General features: G+C 45.7%; 1 protein-coding gene across 3 annotated transcripts in view; it reads left to right on the top strand.

The window, feature by feature from the left end:
• nrp1a (neuropilin 1a) overlaps positions 1–24,044 on the top strand; it is a 59,997-nt gene that overhangs the window by 10,100 nt on the left and 25,853 nt on the right. For all 3 annotated transcript variants that reach the window (XM_051410649.1, XM_051410651.1, XM_051410650.1), the window contains 4 exons: positions 10,419–10,600; positions 17,628–17,855; positions 20,725–20,880; positions 23,462–23,628. In XM_051410649.1, the coding sequence (XP_051266609.1) occupies positions 10,419–10,600; positions 17,628–17,855; positions 20,725–20,880; positions 23,462–23,628 (733 nt within the window). The remainder of the gene's footprint in view (positions 1–10,418; positions 10,601–17,627; positions 17,856–20,724; positions 20,881–23,461; positions 23,629–24,044) is intronic.

The raw sequence follows: 24,044 nt of genomic DNA, 5'->3' as shown, positions 1-24,044 counted from the left end.
TGTCTTCCTTATTCACCCGTCCCAGAGGAGAAAGGAAAGAGAAGAGGCCGTTTAGTTGAATTGATGAGGGAGTTCTGGACACTTTAATACAGCGTGTCCATGCTTGTCAGACATGTTTCGTTCAGTGGTCCAACCTTGAATGGGGCTCATGATTTTGATTGATGTGGCCGTGGTCCTGTGCGGCCTGTTTGTTGCCCTAACGCCCCGGTGCTTACAGATCCTCAAGGGGTGGCAGGTGGGAGGGGGGCTCAGCAACCACAGGGTTCTTTATCCAAACAATCAAACAAGTCCCCAGAGGGGCTGTGGGTGAAGCAAAGTTTGTTTGCAGTGGGTAAGAGGGTAGGTAGGTAGGAAGTAAACCAAGGACCCTCTTGTCTGAGTCCCAGATCCCCGGGGTCATTTTCGGTCACTGTGTTCGCGCACAGCAGGCTGTCGGCTCACTGGTGTTTCTCCACCACTCAAATCGGCGTGATTCGGCCGGGGCAGCAAGCAGACAGTGATTGATGGGGCGGTACCCCACTGCTCTCTGATTGAGTTAGAGCCACTCACAATCCCTCGCTTTGTTTGCTCTTTGCTTGATCTCTTCTCACTAAATTGGCAACATTAGTTGTGGTCTTTCTTTTTCATTGCAGCCACCACTGCAATTTTTTTCTCACGCCTTTATTTCTTTTGTTCGATGGCAGTAATTGTACAAAAGGACTGTAAATTCAGCCTCACAGCAACCTTTTGCGGCATTATCACAGTAGGGTTCTGCTAAAAGTGTGATTAGTAGCCTTACCTTTGGCGCCTGTCCAGGCTTTCCAGGATGACCCCTACTTACACAGGGATAAGTGACAAGAAGGCCCCTCTCTCCCATGCATACTTACACAATCTCCCAGAGGATTTCACAGAGGGAAATGAAACAACTGGACAGACAGCCTCCAAGTTGGCAGGAAAGTTTGACTGTAGGGCCAGTAAAAAGAAGGAAGAGTCACCTTGCCCTCTGAATACTGGCAAGGGCTGGCTGGCCATCAGCACTTAGATCGGCCCTGTAATGCCAAGCATTCAGCCTTTCTGCCCAGCACCGTGGAAGAGATGCACCGCTTGGCATGTGGCCCTCACAGCACGGCCTATTTGGCTTTCAGAGTGCTGCATCATTGGAAAATCTGAGTTCTTTGCACACAGTGAGAACAATGCAGCCATCGGAATGAAATGAAGGATGTGGGTTTAAACGTTAGATATTGCGTCCAAGGGCTAAACCACGTTCAAAGGAAATCTGGCAACAACTGTCCATGCTTGCAAATATGTGCCTATTGTTAAAGCTTTGCCCTTATTTATTTTGATCACCATCCAATTTCCTCTTCCTGTTAAGAACCAGAAATAGGTTGTCTTGTCTCAAGGTTACTGTGTGGTTTAAGGTCAGGTGTGGTTGCTGATGGCTGTTTGTGTGTATTGTATGCACTCAAGGGGACAATCCCAGTCCTCTACAATGCTCTCTTAGGGCTTGTTCTCCGTCTTCCCTGCCCCCAGCCAAGTGGCGTCATGTCCAGCCAGATGACCGGGTCATGGAGCACCCAGCCCAGACTGCTCTCTGACCCCCCCAACCCTCCAGCCGCCTCCACAGACTGCAGAAGGGACAGAGGAAAGAAAGAGGAGGGAGAATGCTAGGGGGGACGGATGGGGCATTTAATTGAATAATTCCCAGTGCAGTTATTACCATCATTGCCCTCGAGCTTCCTAACCAATGCGGAGCCACGCATGTAAAAGAACCTTATAGTTACAGAGCATGCGTCACAGCACTGAACCTTTTGCTGGATTCTCGTTGGCACCTGTTTGCCAACTACCTTTATCATCTATTTGCACTAGTCCCCCTATCAACCACTCCACTTACATACCTCCACACCCCTTCTCTATCTACCTCACCAGTCTGTTTCCTTTTAAACCACCAACACCATCATTCCGCCGCACCACACTCTTTCTCTCTTCCTGCCCGTTGTGTATATTAAGGTTTTGAATAGCACCCAAAAGCTTTACCTCTGGTTGACCTCAGCCTCAACTCCCCTCCTCCCTTCCCTTCCTCCTCCGCTCTCCTCCTCCGCTCCTCTTGCCTTCTGTGAATGCGGCATGTTCTTCGTGCACTCAGCTCATTACCCGGCGGGAAGCCCTGCTTGCTTCTCACAGCATCAGAAACAGATAGATGATTGCCTTTGTATATGTCGCTCGATTTCAGGGAGTGCATATTGTTCCTGTTTTCTGTCATCAGCCCATGAAATGTGAAGTCATGCAGCGTTCACTTGGCTAATTTTAGTTCCATGTAAAGTTCAGTAGGTCACTAACTCAAGGTTGTTGTGTTTCCTCGTGTTTCTTCTTGTCACATGGTTCCAGCATGCCAGATCCCAGTCATGTACGTACATCCTACATATGTGCTCATGAACAGGATATCCAGTAATACTTTGTCTCCTAACAAGCACCCCCTTTTTGTGACATACTCAAAATAAATGGGATACTGTTCTTGGACCCTCGACAGTGTCGTAATACTGTTTTTTTCTGAAAGTTAACTCTCTCTGGAGTTTACAATCAATTAGTCACAATAGGCCTAAGCTGAGGCTTATGGGTCTTCATTATATAGTAAGTTGAGATGAAGCAGTCCTGACACTGTAGGTGCCCTAGAGGCGGGGTGAGTAGGCGACAAGAGCATGGCAGGGACAGTGCGTTTAAAAAAGACAGTATATGCGTTAGGCCCTGCTGTGCTACATCGCCACCTTTCTCCCAGTGCCCTGTTATTTTTACCCTTGACTTCTCATTGTTGTAACGACGGCGTATCATCTGAGCCGTGCCACAGACCCCTGTGGAGGACACTCTCTTCGCTCACCTCTGCCTGCCCCTCTCTTCTGTGTAATCAGAGATCCTCTCAAATGTCAAGGTGGGACAAATGGGAGCCATTCCCTCCTGTAATGGCCCCAGAAATGGGCTGGAGTGCTTCTCTTTCCCTCCCTCTCTTTCTCTCTGCCCTCTTTGAGAAAACACACAGGCCTTTTCATCCTTTCTATCTTATTGGCTTGCTTTCTTTCCCTGTATTTTTCAGACTTTTCTATCAATTTCCTGCTTTTCTTTTTTTGACCCTTTGTAACTTGTATCACAGAGTTTCTGGCTCTGCTGTGTTAACATGCTAAACCTTTTCATGATAGGAGGTGTAAGTGACATATTACACAATAGCGCCAAGTCAAAATTACTGTATAAAAAGGCCATGACTACACTCTGGCTTTACTTTCTCTGAAGTGTTTCTTAGAAAATTACCCAAAGGGTTGGTTGCTTCATTTGCAAAGCATACATTCCTGTGTGAATATTCATATCTGCACACTAAGGCGCATATGGAGCGCTGCTGTATTCTAAGCTATTTCATTTCCGAAGCTCACTTAGGAGGGAAAAAGTGCTAAATGTGTATTTCCATTCTGCCATGGGCAGTTTTCTAATTAATTGTACTTACTCATTATCACTGTGTTCATGATGACAGCATGTGCAGTAGAAACAAAAATGTGGCTAGATGGATTTTTTCAGCTCACAACTGCAGCTATTATGTACAGCTTTCATATAATATTGAACTTCATAAGTAATGCGCTGCAGATTGATGGATTTTCACTGACTGAAAGCGCCCTCACGTCATTATTATTATTATTAAAATGGTAGCTTGTTTCATACTACATTGATAGATGCTGCATTGACACACTTCGCATGTTAATACATGCTGAGGACTCATGATTTTCCATTTTTATTTAAAATACATTTTGAAATGGAACTTTTTACAAACAAGCCTTTACGATTTGATAAGAATATTCAATAATGCATAAATGTAGGAGAAAATCAGATTTTCAGTGCAACCACCTTTTATTGTTTTGTTATTAGTTAATGTGAGGTATAATCAGCATCTCATTTTTTATTTTGCTTTCTATTAGCAGAAGCATTTCTGAGCTCAGCAAGAAGGCTGCCTTTACTGTAAAACATTATCCTCTTAGAGCAGGAATCACAATTTGGATGCATTAGCATTAAATATTAAGTTTTAAACCAATCAGCCCCTTTAAGAAATATATTGTATTTTGATCGACCTTTGATTATTTTATCTTCAAATCAGCTGTGGCCATTTAAGATTATGACTCAGTAACAGGCTGCAAGTCTTTTGTTTAAACTGACCTATATTCACATTTCTATAATCACGTTATTTTGACCTATTTGTCATATTTCCATTAATAAGGGAAAAAAGGTCAAAGTGTGCATAACAGGATGACTGAAAATAATGCACAGCCCTGCTTCAGCCCTTTAGGCATGTCACAATTACCCATGGGAATATAAGGCAAGTCAGCTGAACATATTTCAGCATCACCAGAGTTCAAAGTGCATTTGGCCTTGCATGTGAGGTGAGCATAGGGGATTTAGACGGCCTGCCAACAGTGGGAGCTTTTGTGGTCAGTTCTATTTTCCCCTCCTAGTTTGTGGCCCACCCCTCCACCTCCCCGTCTAGGTCACTGTAGTGTGAGCCTGCTCTGTGCTGAGCAGAAAGGAACCCCCCCCCCCCTTGGGGCAGAACTCTCCCTCTGTCAGTCTGTGCTCATATTTCTGAATAAAGGATTATTGTGCATGTTGCAAAGGGAGGGGGATGCAATAATTGAGTCTAAATAGCCAAATTCATTAATTTGATTGTTGGCGACAGCAGATTTCTCGACAGTGTAATTAGGAAAGCTAATGGATGGAGGCACACTAAATCCATCAATGCTAATGATAATTGCTGTTCAGGAAAGCAAATATGCTTTACAAACGTGTGGCCAAGGCCGCCACAAAACCAGAAACAGCCAGGTTGCCTAAAAATATGACAGAGCTGAGTCTAACCGTGTGCGGGTAACACCCAAAGAGGCCTCTTGGACGGGTGCAGCTGAGCTGTCTGGGCGGGGAAAATCCATCTTTTCATCCGTCTTTTTTATATCTTCCATTCATCCATGTGGCAGCATGGTGGTGAGCAAAGCAATCATGCCCTTCTCCCCTCGCCGTCAAAGAACCACTTCTGAACCCATCAGCTCTGATTGGTTGGTGGTTTATCCCGCTGGGTGGGTTGCCGTGTTCTGAGGCCTTCAACTCCTGCAATAATTTTCTGCAGATTCAGAAGTGGAGACACATCAGTGGGGAGGATGATAGTTTAAAAAAATCCCCAGATTTTTACAAGCTCCATGGTCAAGTTTTAACAATGAGATCTTGACCTTCAATGAAAATCGTAACGTTAGAAAGTCAATTATGGTTAATGTTTTCAGCTGAGAACATTAAGACGTAGACCCGTTTTTTTTGTACTTCCTCGTCTGTCCAGGCAAACTGATGTGGGGGTCATTACAGCCGGACTGGGCCAAAGGAACGAGGGAACCTGTTATTCTAGTGCGGGTTAATGAATGTCACATGCACGAGGGAGGCTGTATGGGAGGGAAAGTGGAGAAAGAGAGACCATTTTATTTTAGCGAGGTATGTCCCCTCCAGGTTCGGAAAAAGTAAGTCGGAGATCAGCCTGTCTTGCGGCCCCTTGTACAAACGTTAATGATGTTTTTCTGGAGCCCCAAGTGACAGTTTGTTAGCCGGGACTTGTTAACACGCGAAGTCTGCGGGCCGGAATTTTCTGACAGCTGACAACAAAGTCCTTTTTCCTGCTAAGTCCCCTGAGCCTCACAGAGCTGTCCCAAGTCCGTTGTTTAGGCCTTTCCACTTGTGTTACCCAGAGATGTTTTGACATGTTATAGGTGACATGTTTTCATGCAATAGCAAGTTACTGTGTGACAGCCGCAGAAAAAGAAATGCCGGAGAAAAGCACCGGGCATTTGTTCCATACACAGCTTAAGCAAAGGCAGTAATAGCAAAGAAAGAGCTCTTGTTCTGGGGGTTTCCACCACATGCTTGAGCTTATAAATGGTCTGATTAAGAAATCTAACCAATTGTATGAGGCTTACACAGTCTGTCATAGCGTTATTCTACTGCCTCAGATTGTATTGCTTTTGTAGAACCATATCAAGCGGACATTTATAGAGGGAGGACAGATTATTTCCATGGGAAAGCTTCAGGCAATATAACTGTTATATTGTTAGGCCGGTGGTTTGTCGCCTTCTCTTTGGCTTTGCAAGGAGGGCTAATGTTCTTGTTTGACACTAGCGGATTGCTTTCTCTCTGTGCCTGAAGAAAGAAGGCAGGCTAATACATTTGAGTCGGTGAAGCGAAGGTCGTTGAGAATTACATTCACCCCCCCTCGCCTGCCTACCCCTCTCTTTTTTCCCTTTAATTTCCCCACTGGATTGGCAAACCGTTTTCACTATTAGCACTGTGGTAGGCAGCTCACTGTGTGTGTGTGTGTGTGTGTGTGTGTGTGTGTGGGTGGTGTGTGTGTGTGTGTGTGTGTGTGTAAACGTCTGTGTGTGTGTTGTGGTGTGCTGGCAGGCCCACCCAGACCCAAAACAGACTAGACAGATAAATAGGTGCATGGCTCAACTTGATTGTATTGTCATGAGGAATAAGAAGAACAACAGCAGCAGTGATACAACATAAAGAATCACAGCACAGGCCCTTGAGGAGCGGAATCTAAGTTTAACTTGGCAGGTCAGGAGGACGTAGATGAGAGGCAAACCCCCAAAACTTTGGGACCATCCGGGGAATGAAACTAGGTCATGTTCATGTTCTTCTTTTATGATCCGAGATAGAGGTTGTTAACTGTCTCCTGTCTTCCCTAAGGACCCTCGAAGCAAGCCCCCACAGGTGTTCAGACCAATTGATAAGAGCTACATTTAAAACGGCAGGAGACAGGAGAGCCTTTCGGAGGCGTCAAACTGGCCCACCAAGCGTTTTCCCATAATGTCTTCCAGATGATAAGGGCCTGGATGGATCTGTGTTAGCAGAGCGGAGCGTGTGGACCCACTGGCGCAGAACCGCTGGAGTTCTGGCCGACACACCAGTCATTTAGGCACAAATAGAGACATTTTCAAGGAGGAGGTCTTCCTTTCCTCGCGCATAGAGCACAGCGAGGACCCCCAGGGCGTATTCTCTCTTCCATCTGCATCCTCTCTCCCGCTGTGCTTACTTTATGAGGGCCATCCAAGCTGATGGTGCGCCGGGGTAAAAATGCAATAAACAGCTTTTCTGGTGTATGAGGAGTCGAAATAGAAAATGAAAATAAGAGCGAAAATAAGAGCTCTCCTCTTGTTTGGATGGTGAATGAGGAGTTTGTGGGGACAGGTGAAATGAAAACATTGGTTGTGCATGCATAAAAACGTTCTATACTGCACACAATATGTATAATGCTCTGCACATAGATCGTACACACAAACAACAAAACCACACACACACAAACACTTGCTCAGCCCCTTCAGCTGTACTGCAGCATGCTCTTCTCTCCTTCTTCATCTCGGTGATGCATCTCAGCATCAATTTTTTAGGTGTCTGGCAATGCTCAGCTTTTGGCAGTTAGATAGCTGCAGAGACAGAGGCTCTGAGGTGAATTATAAGTCTGCTGATAGAACAGAGCAGGAACACAGAAAGATTGATGCTCTCTGTTGTGAGCTGGGAACCAAAAGATGAAGAGGAGAGGAAAGGAGAGGAATCAGAAGAGGACAGAGCCTCTAAGCAGACATATTGATTGCACAAACATTTGTGGGAGAAATTTTTTTGGAATATTCTTTCAATTTAGGTTGATGAATACTTCCCTACGGGCCAAAACACATGACTTAAACCAAAATGTTAACATCTGTTGAAATTAAGAAGATTCGTTTATCAGTGTATATGTCTACCTTTCAGTAAAAACAACATTGAGAAGACAATAACTTAATTTAGTGCAAAAGAAATATGAGTTGTGTGGTTTTGGTTAGACTTTACATGCTTTCATCATAAATATTTTCTCTGGTGACTAAACTAGGCGATGACATCATTACAACAGGGAAAAACCCTGATGCCTGCTTCAGGGGAGCCCTTTAAACTGAATAATGAGTGCCATTTAGCCGCAAGGAGTGTGTGCGGGGTGGGGGGAACATTGTAAACACCATGTGAAACTAGTATTTTTTACTGGGCTGCAGCTGATAAAGTAGCTGAAACAAAGTGGTACTTGTGTAAGCTGAGCCGGGCTGTTGCCACAGCTGGTGGCCCGGTGAGGAGAGAAGAATAAGAAGACCTGGTCTGAAATCACAGCGCAGAGAAAATAAGGATTTAACCCAGCAGCAGACAGGAGAGGACCGGGCCCCTAAAGGATATCAAAATATATGAAGAACTCAAGTTGAGGGAACCAGATCTTTCCAGTAAGTTTCTGATGAGACTCTAATGCCTGTATGGGGTGGATCCTGAAAAGAGGTTCCAAGAGCAGAGGGCTGCCTATCAGGGACTATACTGTTTCGATAGACAGAAAACTGCTTTCTGTTCAAGTAGCAAACCTTTAACCTGAGACACAAAAAATTGAAGAGGACAAGGAGAAGGAGAAGAAGAGGAGATGCTTGATGCATGTTGACAGCTCCATATCACCTCAGATCACTCCATCCGAGCAGAAAGACAAGTGAATTCATCCATCCACCGCACCTCCTCAGGGGACCCAATTTTCGAGGGAGTGCCACTTCTGCCCAGCTCTACATTTAGTTACTCTCTCTCCTTCCCTCTCACTAGCTGACACCCACCACATGCTGTAATATTCTGCTTATGAAAACCCAGTAGACAGCCCTCCCCGCCTCTCCCAACTCACCTCCGGTAACTCGATTTCTGCTCCACAAATATGTTCCTTTAAATTTGAGGCACCATTTTTGTAGAAAAAGGTGGCAAAGGGTGCGTGTGGATACAAGTCAGGCCCCACCTGAGGGATTTAGCCCACCCCGAGCCATCATTCAAAGTGTAAATCGCCTTTTTGTGTGAAATCCTGCACATTAAGTGAATTCAGAATCGCTAAGGAGACGTGATGTTTTGACAGTAATTTGGGAATCAAGCAAAACTATGAAAATAGGCCCCTTTGCCCAGAAGGCACATATTTTCTGAGGGAGGGGAGGGAGGAGGAGGCAGAAAGAGCGTGTGTGTGTGTGTGTGTGTGTGTGTGTGTGTGTGTGTGTGTGTGTGTGTGTGTGTGTGAAAGTGCCTGCACACCTGCTGCACATTATACTAACATACATCAGAATTCAGTTCTGTATTTACCGTGTGTGTGAATTGCGTTTTTTTCATCTGGTCTCTGATGAAGACTGAGGACCTTTGCAGTGGGTCATCTGGGTTTGAGAAGGAATATGTTCGCTAAGTGGCCCGCAAAGCTGAAAACTTGGCGGGAACAGGGCGTTATGGGCAATTAGGAACTGTGGAAACCTGAACCGAAATCTGCCGTTGGAGCAACGCTCGTCTCGTCACTCACAGTCAAAACACAGCACGGAAAAGTCATCTGAACCATCATACAAACACACACACGCACACAGGCAGTGGAGTAAAAACCACTCCAGTTCATTTAATGTAAACCCTTAACAAGTGCCACACACACACACACACACACACACACATACACAGATAACCAGAGGCTGTTTAGACCACCCACATTGGGCAGTCACTCTAATTTCTCCTCTACCAGCTTAAGTTTCACATGCCATATTCTGTGCGTGTGTGTGTGTGTATGTGTGTGTGTGTGTGCATCATGGCTCCTGTTCCCAGACCTATTTCAAAGTTGTTTTCCTCTTCTGCCCCTAAACTCTGCGCTGACTCCATTAAGAGGCTGCTCCCTCCAATAGCCGTGGGTCTGAAATTCCATTTGAATGTGATGTTTGAGTGTGTGTTTAACAGCTTTAACACCTGCTCCTTCTATATACCAGATTAGGCCAAAGGCCAAGATATTAACACTTTCAATTCCCATTCTCTTTTTGCCAACAGGCACACACTCACACACACACACACACACACACACACACACACACACACACACACACACACACACACAGTTGTGCCGGGGTTAACCAGGAGATAAACAACTGTTCAGATGAAGTAGTCAAAGCAGTTACGTAAACCTGACCTCAGTGCTGCTGGGAGCACAAAACCTCTGCAGTGTGCTCTGAGTGTGTGTGTGTGTGTGTGTGTGTGTGTGCCAGGTCGATATAATGAAAGCATAGCCTTCCCACCTGTTCTCTGAGTTTTAACCTGAGACCTCATTAGTACACAGTGTTTCATTTCCACTACATTACCTGCACAATATGCCGTGTTGCTCTGTGTTTATGTGGTCCTGTGAGTATGAATGTATGTGTGTTTATCTGTGTGTGTGTTCATACATGCACAACATGAGCGGAAATAGTAACAAATCCAATTTACTTCGACAGGAACAGAGTAACTACAGAATTACATGAAAACCAAACCTGCAGGAAAAAATAAAGTTTCCTAAAGCACAGTTTGACTGACACCGCGTCTCTTTCACCTGTCTTGTTCAGGTATGACTACGTGGAGGTGCGAGATGGCGTGGACGAGAGCGGTCAGCTTGTGGGGAAGTACTGCGGGAAGATCGCTCCCTCTCCGGTCGTCTCGTCCGGAAACCAGCTTTTCATCAAGTTCGTGTCTGACTACGAGACCCACGGAGCGGGTTTCTCCATCCGATATGAGATCTTTAAGACAGGTGGGTGGCCTATAACACAGCTGTAGCTTCACTTTCTCCCAATTATTTGAAATATTACCTGTCAAGTCACATATGATATTGAAAATATAAATGCACAACCACAGCTGTATTTCAGCTGGAGACATAATTGGTGGTCTCAAGCTATTGCTCATGTTAATACTCTCTCAGGTTTAGGTCCACATTTCATATTAACCTTTTTGCTGCTAGTTTCAAATTGATTGGTTAAGGATATTGAAAATAAAAAATGGCTGACAAACCTCACCACAAGGTCCATTTAGTAGCCGTTCTGGAGCTTTCTATCATATGACACGATCACCCTCAGCAGATGGAGTATTCCATTTGTTTGTCATGGAATTGTAGTGAGGTGAGCTTCTATTCCACCACTGTTTTAATTTTAAGATCTTTCACTCCTCTTACCATACGCCATTCCAGATAATGTAAATGGCTGACCTGACTTATTAAAGCAGCTGTTGGTTTAATGTTAGGAAAATAAAAACTATCACACATACACAGTACAATACGTACAATAGTTTGAAAGCTGGAGGAATAATTCAGATAATGGGGCGAAAAAGAGCTTCTCCGTCTAATTTCATGGTTTGTTTGTGATTTAGTCAAGGCACCAGAGCATCAAATTATGCAATCGCAATATGGCGAGCAATATGCTCCATTCAGAACCAATGAATCATAGTCCCATATGTTCTGTAATTGTAGCAGTTTTTATCTGGTGTGAATGATTGTACAATAAGCAAGGGCATAATTTGCTAAGCATTGATTCACCAAATGTTGTTTCGAGTGTTGGGTTTATTGTCAGATGGCAATCCACAGCAAGGGTGTGAACCTGCCATTATAACCACTCACTAGCTGGTTGTGGAGAAAGTGAATTCAAGCCTATTGTTTCTGAGTGCTGCAGTGGTTTCCTATCAGTCTGGGGTTCCTTCCTTAATGTTAAACCTAAAAATAAGACCTCTGGGTAATTTTAGTCAGGAATCAGGTATGATAAACCACGAATATCCTCAGGGGATGTCTATCTTATCAGAACACAGCATAACAAGAGGGAGAATTTCCTGTTGGTTGGCTGCCTTCCTTTGTTTGGACTGGAAGGCGGAGGAGGAGGACAGCACATATCTGGAGAGTGACTAGTAGGCAGACAGGTGCTACAGACTCCACTTTCATTAATTAACCTTAACAGCAGCCTATAGGACGCCCCCCCGTGACCTCTGAGACATGATGAATGGCCCTGCAAGGTCCCTCCTTCCTTTTAATCTGGGCTAGTGTGTGTGTGTGTGTGTGTGTGTGTGTTTGTGCTTGTGTTGTGTGTCCGGGCTTGTGCGTGTCACCATCACGGCAGGGCAGCTGGTGAAGTGTGGGTCCATTTACGAGATCAAAGCGACACTCCGCCCCGACATACGCAAGCTCATCCGCACACGCTGCCTCGTTCCCCTCAATAGGCCAGTTAAATCTACTACATTCTTCCCATGATTAGCTTGGTATTTCCCAGTCTCATCTATTAGCCTGGACTGATTATAAATGAGGCGTGTTAGGGGCCCAGTGGCGATAAGAAATGGAACTGCCGGGAAAACTCGTGGGGCGCTGAGATGTGAGGAAATACGGATCTAGCCAGAAATGCAGATGACAGTGTGGATAGAAGGTAGAGAGTCAGGACTAGAGAGTTGGAGCTATCTCTGATTAGAATCTGTGGGGGGGGGGTTGGAATCCAAAGGGGAATCAGGGCTGGAAGAAAGGCGCTGCAGGGATGTTGCTGTAGATTAAACCCAGGACAGAACTTTTTTCGCCTGGGTGTTTTTGCACCTAGCGCCATCCCCCTGCGGACAAGAGCACCATGGGTGTGCCGTTGCTTCCTTAGTGGATCCAGACCCTCTTAATGCTTTGAATCTACAGCCTGTTTTGACTACTGCGCCGCTGGCTGCCGCCAAGAACAGGGCTCTGAGATCAATTAACAGCCCTGTTTGCTGGAGCGAGAGAGAGAACCAAGCAGAGAGAGAGAGAGAAATTCAAAGCTAGCTGATTAGTACAGCTTATCAACAAGCAGGGTATTAGCTGGGAAAACATTGTGTTGGCTAACACATGTAACGTTAATGATGATACACAGATGCTCTGATAACGGATGGAGGAATGGGAGGCTCGCACTTGTGCATGCCAATGAAGGAAAATGCAAAGAATGCAGGCTGTTTATCACTGTGATGATAGGCCTGGAGATCACTAGAAGTCAACCTCAGGGACTGGTACTGCCTTTCATCTGGGGTTCAATACAAGCAAAGGTCACATGGAAGATAAATATATCCACAAAGCAAGCATATGTAAACACATGCTCCCTTTAGGGATCATACGCCAACTTATACAAGTATGTTTACATGTGCAGGTTTTCCCACTTAAGCTATAAACTATCTAAATACACACACACACACACACACACACACACACACACATACACACACACACACACAAACATCAACATGCTGGCATTTGTAGACCTGGCTTTCATCAACGCTAGCCCGCGAAGTGTCTAATTGGAAGAGAACAGGTTGTTTTGCGGCTCAGCCTCTACCCCTCTCCACTCCTCAATCCCATCCAACCATCTTAATTAGCATGGGCTATTTATTTTATAGCCTGCAAATTGGCAGGCGCGCTCCACTGGCTGAAGTCTGGCAAGAGACGGGATGAGCGAGATGGTGGGGGAGAAGGAGATGGAGAAGAGGGATAAGTCGGGGAGGGAGGAATATTTGAGCTAAAGGGGGCAGATTAGCAAGATGGTTGTGTTTGTGTATGTCTCCACAGAGGCCAGTATGAACAGAAATCAGCCATGTCAGCCTCAAAAAGTTGAGCAAACTTAGATGAGGTGTCTTCTGATAGTATCTCACTTAAAATCCTCAAGTGTTTCTGGGAAGATCTGTCCTCTTAAGTATACGTACATGCGCACATGCCCAACATATGTTTTCTTTTAACAGCTCTGCAGCTTGCTTAGAGCCACATCAACGCTAGCCGAGGGCCCATTGATGTGGGTGAGGAGGCAGAGATAGTGCCACTGGCAGCAACCCTCCCTCCCACACACACACACACACACACACACAACACAAGCTCATCTGCGTCTCCTCACAATTACTCAGCAGAATGATTAAGTCTATTGCATGGAGGCCTTTTATGGTCGTCTTTCCACTAAGAAACACCACCTTTTCACTGAAAAGCCCTGTTTGTCATGTGATGCGGGTGCCTTGTACTCTGAGCACACACCTGTGAAAACACTTTCAAGGTGTGTGTGCGTGTGTTGGGTGGGGCCTAATAGGGGGCACGTTCCGCTTTCATGGACGGCACGCCCTGATGGCATAGGTCACATCTGGCATGGAGACGTACTGTCATCAGACACACACACACACACAGACACACACACACGGCCCTCATGGAAACCTAAGACAACAAATCTCTTTAAGAGGAGCCAGAGGGAGACTGTGACTCCCCTCCTGCCCCCCCCATCCAATCAGCACTGTGTCATCCCTCGCTGGGTGGGGGGAGAAGTGACGTCACAGGCGCAGTCAATGCACTAAATACCATGTCAGTAGTGCAGTGTATGTGTGTGCCTCAGGGTGTGTGTGTGTAAGGTTAAATGTAAACCTGCCTTTCCATCTGTTTAGATGACTGACACTCCACAGGCTCCAGGTTAATGTTTGATTTAGTGTTGAAAGAGTTGATTCTCCACCGACGATTAACCCCTCTGTTAGTGTGGCATAACGACAGACTGGGGGGGAGGGGAGGGTAGGGGATGGGAGGTATGGCGGGGGTGCAGGGTTGTGAACTGGGCTAATGATTAGCCAGAGAGCAGCATGGAACATAAACAGTGGTGATTTACCTCGCAGTCCAAAAACAACACCTTCAGCTCCTATGGCTCCGGTCACTAATAACCCTTAGCGAGGAGAGAGAGTTAGAGATGGAAAGAAAAGAGAGAATGAATATGTGAAAAGGGAGAGAGAGACAGATTGAAAAATGAAAATAGCAAGAGGCTGACACATTTAACGCCTGTTCCTTGGCACAATGTTGTTCTACTGATTAACACCCAGTCTCTGGTCTGCTCTCAGCACTTTAAGCAGCAACTTAATAGTGACATAGAGGACAAGTCATCAGGGAGACTAACAGTTGAAAAGCGCCCTGCTCCCTTAATGTTGAAACCATATTTGTTTAATATTTATTATAGATGTCTAACACTTGCAAAGTTGAAATCAGATCTCCATTAAATATCATTTTGCTGGTCCTGTTAAACAAACTCCAATCACTCAGTGAGCGAGTCAGAGTGACATTTGTTTACTCCCCAGTCCGGAGGAGAAGGGCTCAGTATAAACGAGAGTTAAAGGAATCCATTACTGCCGGCAGTAAATGTTTGCACGCCTGGTTGGAGGTTGCCGGTAAATTTTGCGTGTTCAAGGTTACCTCTTTTTCTCTCTTCTAACTTCCTGTTGTAAATTCAGCTGTTTGTTTAAAAGGAGACTTTAAACAAAGGTCGGACTACTGGGTGCACTGTGGTCCAGCTTCCTGTTCTGTCTCAGATTAAATCAAGCAGTCTAAGTAATTCTTGTCAGCCGTACCTCAAGTCAAGCCTTTCAGATTTACAAAACCCTTTCTGTTTCATATTTTAACCTCTTCCCCATCAATAAAGCCGCCAGGAAAGACAGCAACAACTGCAGCAACACAACAAGGGGGAGACTGAGAGTAAGAAGCAGGGAGTTAGCGTTTGGCCGGGATATATTTGTCTCCTGAAGCTCCTTGTCAACACATGCGTTCACGCACGCTGTACATACGAGCACTGCTGAAGAAATGTGTGACTGCTATCACTGAATGGCTCTCATGCAGACATCAGCACAAAGCATCCTGGGTGTAGCGAGGGGAGCCGGGGACAGAAGCCCTCCCATGTGCAGGCACTAGATAAAAGAGATCTGTTGGATGATTATCTCGCCGGTGGGACCAACCAGAGCACTCTGTCTTCTGCAGCCACTCTATTTTGTTGTGATGTCTTCAGTCTGTCCTTTTCTTGAGGGGCTATAAACGTAGCCAGTCACACAAAAGCTGACAATAGGGGACTTTGTCCTTGGCTCGGCCCCAGTCATGATCACTCAGACAGAACACAGAAACAGGAATACCTAATGGTGATGGTGAGATATTAAAAGTAGACAGGGAAAACGTACTATTATATATTTTTAAGCACCCAACATTTTACAAATGCAATTATTAAATAAATATCATCAAGTTGAAACGCTGGACTTAATTCTGATAAAATATTATGCAAACTTGCATCAGTCCAAGCACTGTACTCTTTTCAGTGCCAGTCTTGTGCCTGGATTTTGCCTGGTTTTCAGAGTGAACCATTTCCAATGACCAAATCTGTTCTGGTCAACTGCTGAGCTGAGATAAGGGTCGTGGTGGAGGCTGATGAAATGGATGGAGAGTGGAGTTCTGAGCCAATATCCACAGGAAATTCCACACACTGACCTGAATTGCACTTTGGGTGTTGCAGCTGTCTAGAGCACTCAGGGACTCACTTGCGCCTTTTTCAAAGAAGTGGCTTGCATTTTTACTTTTTTACCTCAAAACTGTCTGAGATTTCTCCCAAATATGGCGAGGTAAAGCGCAGAATTGCAGCATCCCACAACCCTCTCATCCCGGGCGACGCTCCCTCTCTCGACAAAATCTCTCAATTTTCTGGAGGTAAATACGAGGGGAAGCTGTGAAATTAATGGTGCCCACTGTTCTCCAAAGCCGCACTTTAGCTGCTACACTAAATGTCAGCTCTCTTTAGAGTCAGAACGCAGCTCGCCGTGGCTTTCAACTTTAAAAATCAACATGGCTAGCCCTCCCTTCACTCACTCCGCCGGCGCGGTGGACAGGCTGAAGTGGGCTTGATGGTCTTGAATTAGGGGCCCAGCAAGATGAACAGTGGGAAAAAGCAGTTTGCCACATTCATTTAAGCGACAATGACTGCAGCACGGAGGCTCTATCTAGTGATAACTCACTGCAATTTTGGTTTCGATTGGCCCCATCTGCGCCCATCATGCTGGCTGTCAGACTAGCATGAAAATGACATTATCCTGGGCACATTTCTGCCACTAATGGCTCCAAATAATTGCCCTGAATGACAGTAGTCCTCTTTTTTTTCCCTGATGTTGTATGTGTGTGTGTTTGTGTGAAGCCGGCTTGGTAACAATCTGGCCCAGCACTAGAGCAAGCATACTGAACATGTCTCTTTCTGTCGCTCTCTTAAACATATTCCTGCAGCTGTTCGCATCAGTTTTTTATCCCACGTCACTCATTCTTAAATCATAATCTTGTGCTCATGATGCTCTGAGAAGTGGCTAACATGGGAAATGTGTTAATGCTCCTCATCAGCTGAAAGGCAGCTCTCCAGGGAGCTGTGAATAAATATTTTGACTCTCTCTTCTGTAAAATTGTGTGTTTAAGTGTGCGAGTGTGCGTTGATGTATGCGCAGTCATTGCCCTCGCCTTCCATCACCGACGCTGTAATTTTGCCTGAGCACCTCTCATATGTTTCACAGACGTGTCCTGATGAGAGGGTGTGTGTGTGTGTGTGTGTGACAGAGAGCGAGAGAGACAGGTTCTTGCAGAGTGAATCAAGATATTTATTCATCGCCCTGCGATTCTGGTGATTGAGGCCTTTCACTAATGTTTACACTCACAATCCAGATGTTGCAAGAGTTGCAGATGTACAGTGATGACGGAGTGTGATGATTGTGACCAGAAGGGAATGAAAAAAGGCACAAAACCACATAGAGGAGAGTCGAAAGACCTAGATATAGCCTCTAGTGAATAGAAGAACTATCAAGGTGGTCTCCCGTCAATGGGCCATAAACTGTCCTCCATTCAAAAGACCAGATGGGAGGCAGAGCTTCTCAATACCCACCACACAAAGCCACTCGCAACAGATCACTTAACCAACACACTCAAAAGAATCATCCCCAGTCCTTCTTTCATCTTCTCACCTCCCATCTCGTTTCATTCCTTCCTGCAGGTCCCGAATGCTCCAGGAACTTCACCTCCAACAGCGGTGTCATAAAATCACCGGGTTTCCCAGAGAAATACCCCAACAACCTGGACTGCACATTCATGATCTTCGCCCCCAAGATGTCCGAAATCATCCTGGAGTTTGAAAGCTTCGAGCTGGAGCCGGACCCGACGCCTCCTGCTGGTGTTTTCTGCCGCTATGACAGGCTGGAGATCTGGGATGGCTTCCCCGGAGGTGAGCAAGTGCAACAAAATGCACCCTCTCATAAATCAATACACTAATGGGTTTTGCTCTTACAGCCTTATTATGGTGGCTAATGTTAGCAAATGTTAGCAAACTTTACATGGTTTGCATACTGTGTAACTGACAGTGCTGGGTTTATTGGTAGATTTTTTTTCTACTTGCGCTACATTTTAGCAAATCATAGAGAATAGAGAACGTTGATTGTAGAAGTATAAAAGGAGGTTTTACACGCCTCCTCTCAGCCGGAGGCATATTGTTGTTACCTGCTGTTCTTTTCACTCTCTCTGTCAGGTTCGTGAAAATCAGTGTAGATCTGTCTGCTTTTTATGAATATGATGGCATTATCCGGGCCAGTGGGCTAACTACCTTAACCAGACTTGGCAGGGGTCCAAGCGCCGTCATGAGCGTAATGTTTTGTCATCGCTTAGTGTCAAACACTTCCTGATTACAGGGGCTCTTGCCCACACTTCCTGTTTCTGTCACAGGCTGAATTGTTTCCGGAGGATTTGTTAGTGTCTGTACATTTGGGAATTCAAGGTCTAATCTAGGTTGGGATATTTAAGTCGCTGTTTCCCGGTCCTGATGCATAATAAAAAACAATTGGAACTTGCAGGAAATTACTCTAAAAGGAATTTCCTTTGGAGGTGAGGAAAAAAAGGGCGTATTGTATTTAAACTGAACCGGCTTGGTTGTGATAAGAGCCAACATCTCCTGGTCGCAGGGTTGAGCAAAGGCTGCAACACTCACGTCAATTCAGACACACAACAAAATATTGCCATAAAATGGCATTCTTAAATCCATCTGAAAAATCAGCAGGTGTGAGACAGAGCAAGAGAGGGCGAGCAGTGTTCAAAGCAATGCTTCCATGGCCCGACATGAGGCTTTGAACTCAGCGAGGGAAATCACCTCTTGAAGTTTTCAGTTTTTCTCCTGGCTATTCCAACGCGGGGTGCAGAATAGATGAAAGCTTTTCTCAGCCATCAGTGGCTGAAAATTGAAATCATTTTATCTAGTAGCATTCAACCTGGTGCACATCAGTATTCTCTGCGCTGGCGTTCCGAATGATAAGGTTGAAGTGTAAATCAAGGCGCCTTTTCAAGTGAGTTTACTTAAAGTTCAGTATTCCCTGAGCTCATGTCTCTGATAGATTGTGCAGAGTTGACCTTTGATTCCACAAAGTATTTCCATATCTCATTTGTATGTTCTCCCCCAGAGGTGGGAGATGTTTAATTTTCAGGATTTGTGTTGATTAAGGAGACCCGCAAAGGCTTGGTGAGCTGAGAATATGTCACATTATTATCACCTTTTAATACAGATTTTTGCAAAGTACCTCAGGGGTCTGGAAAAGAAACATTTCCTGTGCTACTTCTGACTTGTTAAAATGTAGAGATTTCTCAGTTCTTACAGCTGAAAGTATGGCACAAAAGACTAGAATGTCTTTTGTCCAACAGTGAGTCTATTCATGGCAGACGCTGGACACTACCGCTGCATACTGACATCACACCCTTCAAGTGTTGTTGTATGTGACAGACAGACTTGTATAAAAATAAGCCATGGGGGGAAAATAGTGTGTCGGCTCTTGCCAGGCGGTTCCCATTGTGCCTGCCGGATCGATAGTGCATTAGCACGGAAGGCTGGAGGCATGCTCTCCGTCGGAGGGTGTGCAGAGGTGGGCAATGTCCAGGCAAACGCAGGCCCCCATGAAGCACCGGGGGAATCGCACCTCCCCGTCTTTCCACCTCTCAAAGCACACCTCGCTGGACAGTCGATGTGGAAGAAGAACCTCCACTCCCTCGTCCCTCTTCCCTGAGGAATGCAGAGGCAGGCAGGCCGCAGACTTTACATCATGGTTCTTTAAAATTTCATAGCGCTGGGGAGTCATGCAGATAATCCGGGAGATGGCATTTTTTTGTTCAGCCCAAGCCTTTGCGGGTTTTAAAAGCACACATAGATACTCACGCACATGCACCAGGCACCTGGGTTATGAAGATTAATTTGAGCCATCACACCCCTGGCCCTGTAAGTCCCTGTGGTCTGGCCTTTGCCTTTCATGTAGGAGCTGGACTGGAAGGGGGTATGTTTTGGATAGCAGGAGGCCACAGGGAGGCAGGACTGTCACTCGCCACTGATCACAGCATTACTAATCACAGATAAGCTGCAGGTCCCTACACACCAACTTGAACACACACGCACAAATGTGCATGGATCATAGAACACATCAGAGACACAGGGAAAGGTCATTGTGCTCTCTTACTCTCCAGCTCCCTCGTTACCCCATCACTCTTATTCCCATGATTCTCTGTCTCCCCCTGACGTTCCTTCACCCTCCACCTCCCATTTTCTCCTGCTTCCCTATTCCAGTCTGCTCCGTGGAACATGTCCCTCTCGTGCTTTTATTGCTTTCTACCTTTTAATGCTCCCCAATGTCTCTGCTCGGTTTTTACTTGTTTGGTCTCCTTCACAAAACTCACTCGACCACGGCTGTGTCCGCCTCAAGTCTGAAGAAAGAAAAAAAAAGGGAAGTCTGGGGAATTTACAGCCAGCAAATAGACAGAGACCGTGACCTGCCCACACCACAGCTCCCTCTTCCACTTTGCTCTTTTTGTGTCGGACAGGCAAGCAGGCATGGAATGTCGGGAGTCTTTTTCTCAAGCGTCTTTATGAGGTCAGGTTAAAAAAAAAAGCAGCCGGTGCCATACCTCACTGACATACTAGCTTTCACACCTCCTGGGAGGGCGGGGGCTGGTAGTTAAACCCATGTGTGACATGGCTGTGGCAAACAAACAAATATTGAGTTAACCCAAGTCTAACCCAAGTAACAATGTTTGTGCTTTTCTCTCCTTTTGCTTTCCCCATCCAGTCGGTCCATACATCGGGAGGTACTGTGGGCAGAACACCCCGGGCAGGATCATCTCCTACACGGGCATCCTGGCACTGACAATCAACACCGACAGCGCCATCGCTAAGGAAGGCTTTTCTGCCAACTTCAGTGTCATCGAAAGGACCGTTCCAGAGGGTGAGCCAGCATAAAAACACTTAAAATCAGACAGACGGGGATGTACGGGAGGCAGGAGCAGTGGTAGCCAAAGAACATAGGCATAAACAATCTGCATATTGAGGTAGAAATCAAAATGAAACAGATTTATTCAGTGGAAGAACATTTGGATTGGATGAGCCTGAATTGAAACCGTTTAGTCACATAAGAATTAGAGGGCAATAAAGTAACCCCCAGAGGAGTATTAGTAAAAGTAAGAAGCAGATGTTGTCTGCAACTGAAGTCACACATGCTCCTATTATGACAAATTCCCACACGTTTAACAGAGCTTAAGAGTTATTAAATAAACACCTCCTGCTTCTTCATTTGGTGAATGCGTTACAGGGTACAAGCCTCCCTCCCGTGGTTTACAAGACTTTTACACACTGCAGGCCCAGACAGGCTCCAAAAGGCAGCTTCCCCACCAGTAACCACCCTGGACACACACTCACACACAAATCTAGGGGCTTTTACATGCAGTACCGTCGTCACTGGGGTTGACCCCCCCCCCCCCCACCCCATTTTGCAAAACGCTCTGACTAAACATTTCATTAAGGAAGACGAGCGCTGGTAGGAGTCATAAATCTGTCCAGAGGCTAGACCACCCCAAACACACACAGTCAGTCTTTGAACAGCAATAGAGATGGATGACATTCAACAAATCTACTCATCATCTCCAAAAAGGATTTTGTCTTGCCCAAAGGGGAGACCAACTCTGAGTACACACACACACACAACAGAACCCCCGCCTCCTTCACAGTAATGAGCACAGCGATGACTGGTGATGTAATTTCTCCGTAGTTTCCTCCGAGGTACTTTTGTCACTTTAATCACACATCTAAGATCAGATTGCACAAATCAACTTTTCACATTCACCATTAAGAGGCATGGTGAAATATCTGACCCGTGATCAGTAAATACCTTAATTTACATGAGTTTCTTGGTCTTACATCACCAACCGAGACGTATCCAAGACAGAAAAAGACTCTCCAAACTTTTTCTGCACTCCTCTAAACTCGTACCACTTGAATCATTCATAATCCCCTTATGTATAATACACGGTGGATTTTCTTTCTTCTGCATAGGGAAGGGTACACTCTTCGCTGAAAGTTACTGATGAGAGGTGATAAGGTGATGAAAGGAGGCCTTGTCTTTTGTTCTTACCCCGTTTCTCTTGCTCTCATTCTCTCCAATCACTCTCCACCCTTGCTATCTTCACGGCTATCAGCCCCGCTTTGGTCGGTAACCCACGTGATACTTACCACCATACTTACAGCGGCAAACAAACGCCTCTTTATGTTTTTGTTGATCATGATCCAGTAATCTAGGTGATGTGGGTCGGGGAGGACAAACGTTTGACAAGAACGGGCAGCCTTCTCAAAGAGAGCCGACGATGAGAGCGGAGAGGTGCGAGACGGTTTTCTCAGCCTCACGCTGAGACGCCGACACGCTCGGGCGTGTGAGCACATACATATGCACCCACGCATTGACACTGTAATGCACAAACACACAACGCTGACCCAGTGACTGAGGTGTGTTAGCAGAGTGGCAGATGGGAAGACCATCTGTGTTAGCTCATAGGCAGCAGCCATATAGCAGTTCCACACTGCTCCTCATCCTGTGCCCTCTGTGTGTGTGTCCATGTACACACAAGCACATGACTGCATATTTGGGGAAAGGACCATATGTTTATGGCAGCAGTAGCTTTGTGTTTAGAGAAAGGGCTTTATGATCCAACTTAACCATCGGACAAAAAAAAGTAAATAAACAAGAAGAAGAATAATGGTCCACATGAATGTGTGAAAGTGTGCCCTTGCATACCTCGGTGTTGTTGTGGTGACATTATACGAGTCCTGGCCAGATCAAAAGGTCATATCATTCGTTCCAACCGTTGCTCCGTGCACAGCGGTGTCGGCATGTCTGACCTCCGGGGGTTAGAGAAGCTGACCCCAAGCTCACCCAGCTGAGTCTTTTAACCACGGAGCCCGGGATGCCTCAAAACGGCTGCCCCATGTCAACACAAACAAGGGAAGTTACCTCCTACCATGGGTGGCTGGACCATTGAGTGTGATATATGGCCCCAAACTACAGATACTAAACACACCTAAACTCCCCCAAGAGACCAAGGAAGGAAAATAGTCAGCATGTGCAAAAAAGATAAACTGCCCACAGGGAGGTGAGGGAGACAGGTTCAGTCAGTGGAAGAAATAACTAGAGCGAAAGTCACTTTAATGCCTAATACTGGCGTAAACTTAGCCCACACTGAATGTTTTATGATGACATTTTTACGTCTTAATGCGGAACACTTCCATCCTGCTTCCATTAAAAACGAAAGAGAGAGAAACAGAAAGGATTTAGTGAGGCGTCGCTGATGTGCTGTTCTTTTCCGGCCAGCAGCGCTGAGTGCCTGTCGTGTGTTGTCCTCCTCCCCAGAGACGAGCTCTGATTGTGGGGGACACTGAAAGCACATGTTGGGTACATTCTAGTGCTTTCACTGCTCAAAATTTCAACTTAACATCTTTTACCCTCCCTTTTCATTCCTTTCTTCTCCTCCTGCGCTCAGACTTTGACTGCAGCGACCCACTGGGAATGGAATCGGGAGAGATAACGTCGGACCAAATCATGGCCTCATCCCAGTACAACCCCAGCTGGTCCCAAGAGCGCTCCAGACTCAACTACTATGAAAATGCATGGACGCCTGCAGAGGACTCCAACAAGGAGTGGATACAGGTACCACATTGATTCTAATGTCATAGAGAGGAAATTATTGATTGGAGGGTTATTAGATTCAAATATCACAGATAATTGCTTTAAAGGTTGTTTCAGTTACGTTGGAAAGGTAGAGAATATCTGAAAAATAAACCATGGCAGTACAGAACAATTCGCCAAGTGCCTGCAGTATGTTTTTGGAGGTGAGTCACAGTCTGAGGCTGTATGCAGTATTAAAAGTGACTACTGTCTGCTTGAACACAGTGGGAGTGTTCTGTGTTTGTCCTTCAGTCTCTGGAGGTGCAGTCTCTCCATAACACTTTGATGAGACCCAACAATTTCGATGATGAATGTCAGCCGTCCTCATGGACCTCCAGGTGGTTGAGTCCACACCTCACTAAAATTGCCTGTGTCCACTCTCTCTGTCACTGTCTACC

The sequence above is a fragment of the Dicentrarchus labrax genome, unplaced genomic scaffold (assembly GCF_905237075.1).
Source record: "Dicentrarchus labrax unplaced genomic scaffold, dlabrax2021, whole genome shotgun sequence".
Classification (NCBI taxonomy): Eukaryota; Metazoa; Chordata; class Actinopteri; family Moronidae; genus Dicentrarchus; species Dicentrarchus labrax.
The sequence above is the reverse complement of the archived record's forward strand: the minus strand, read 5'-3'. Positions and strand labels throughout refer to the sequence as shown.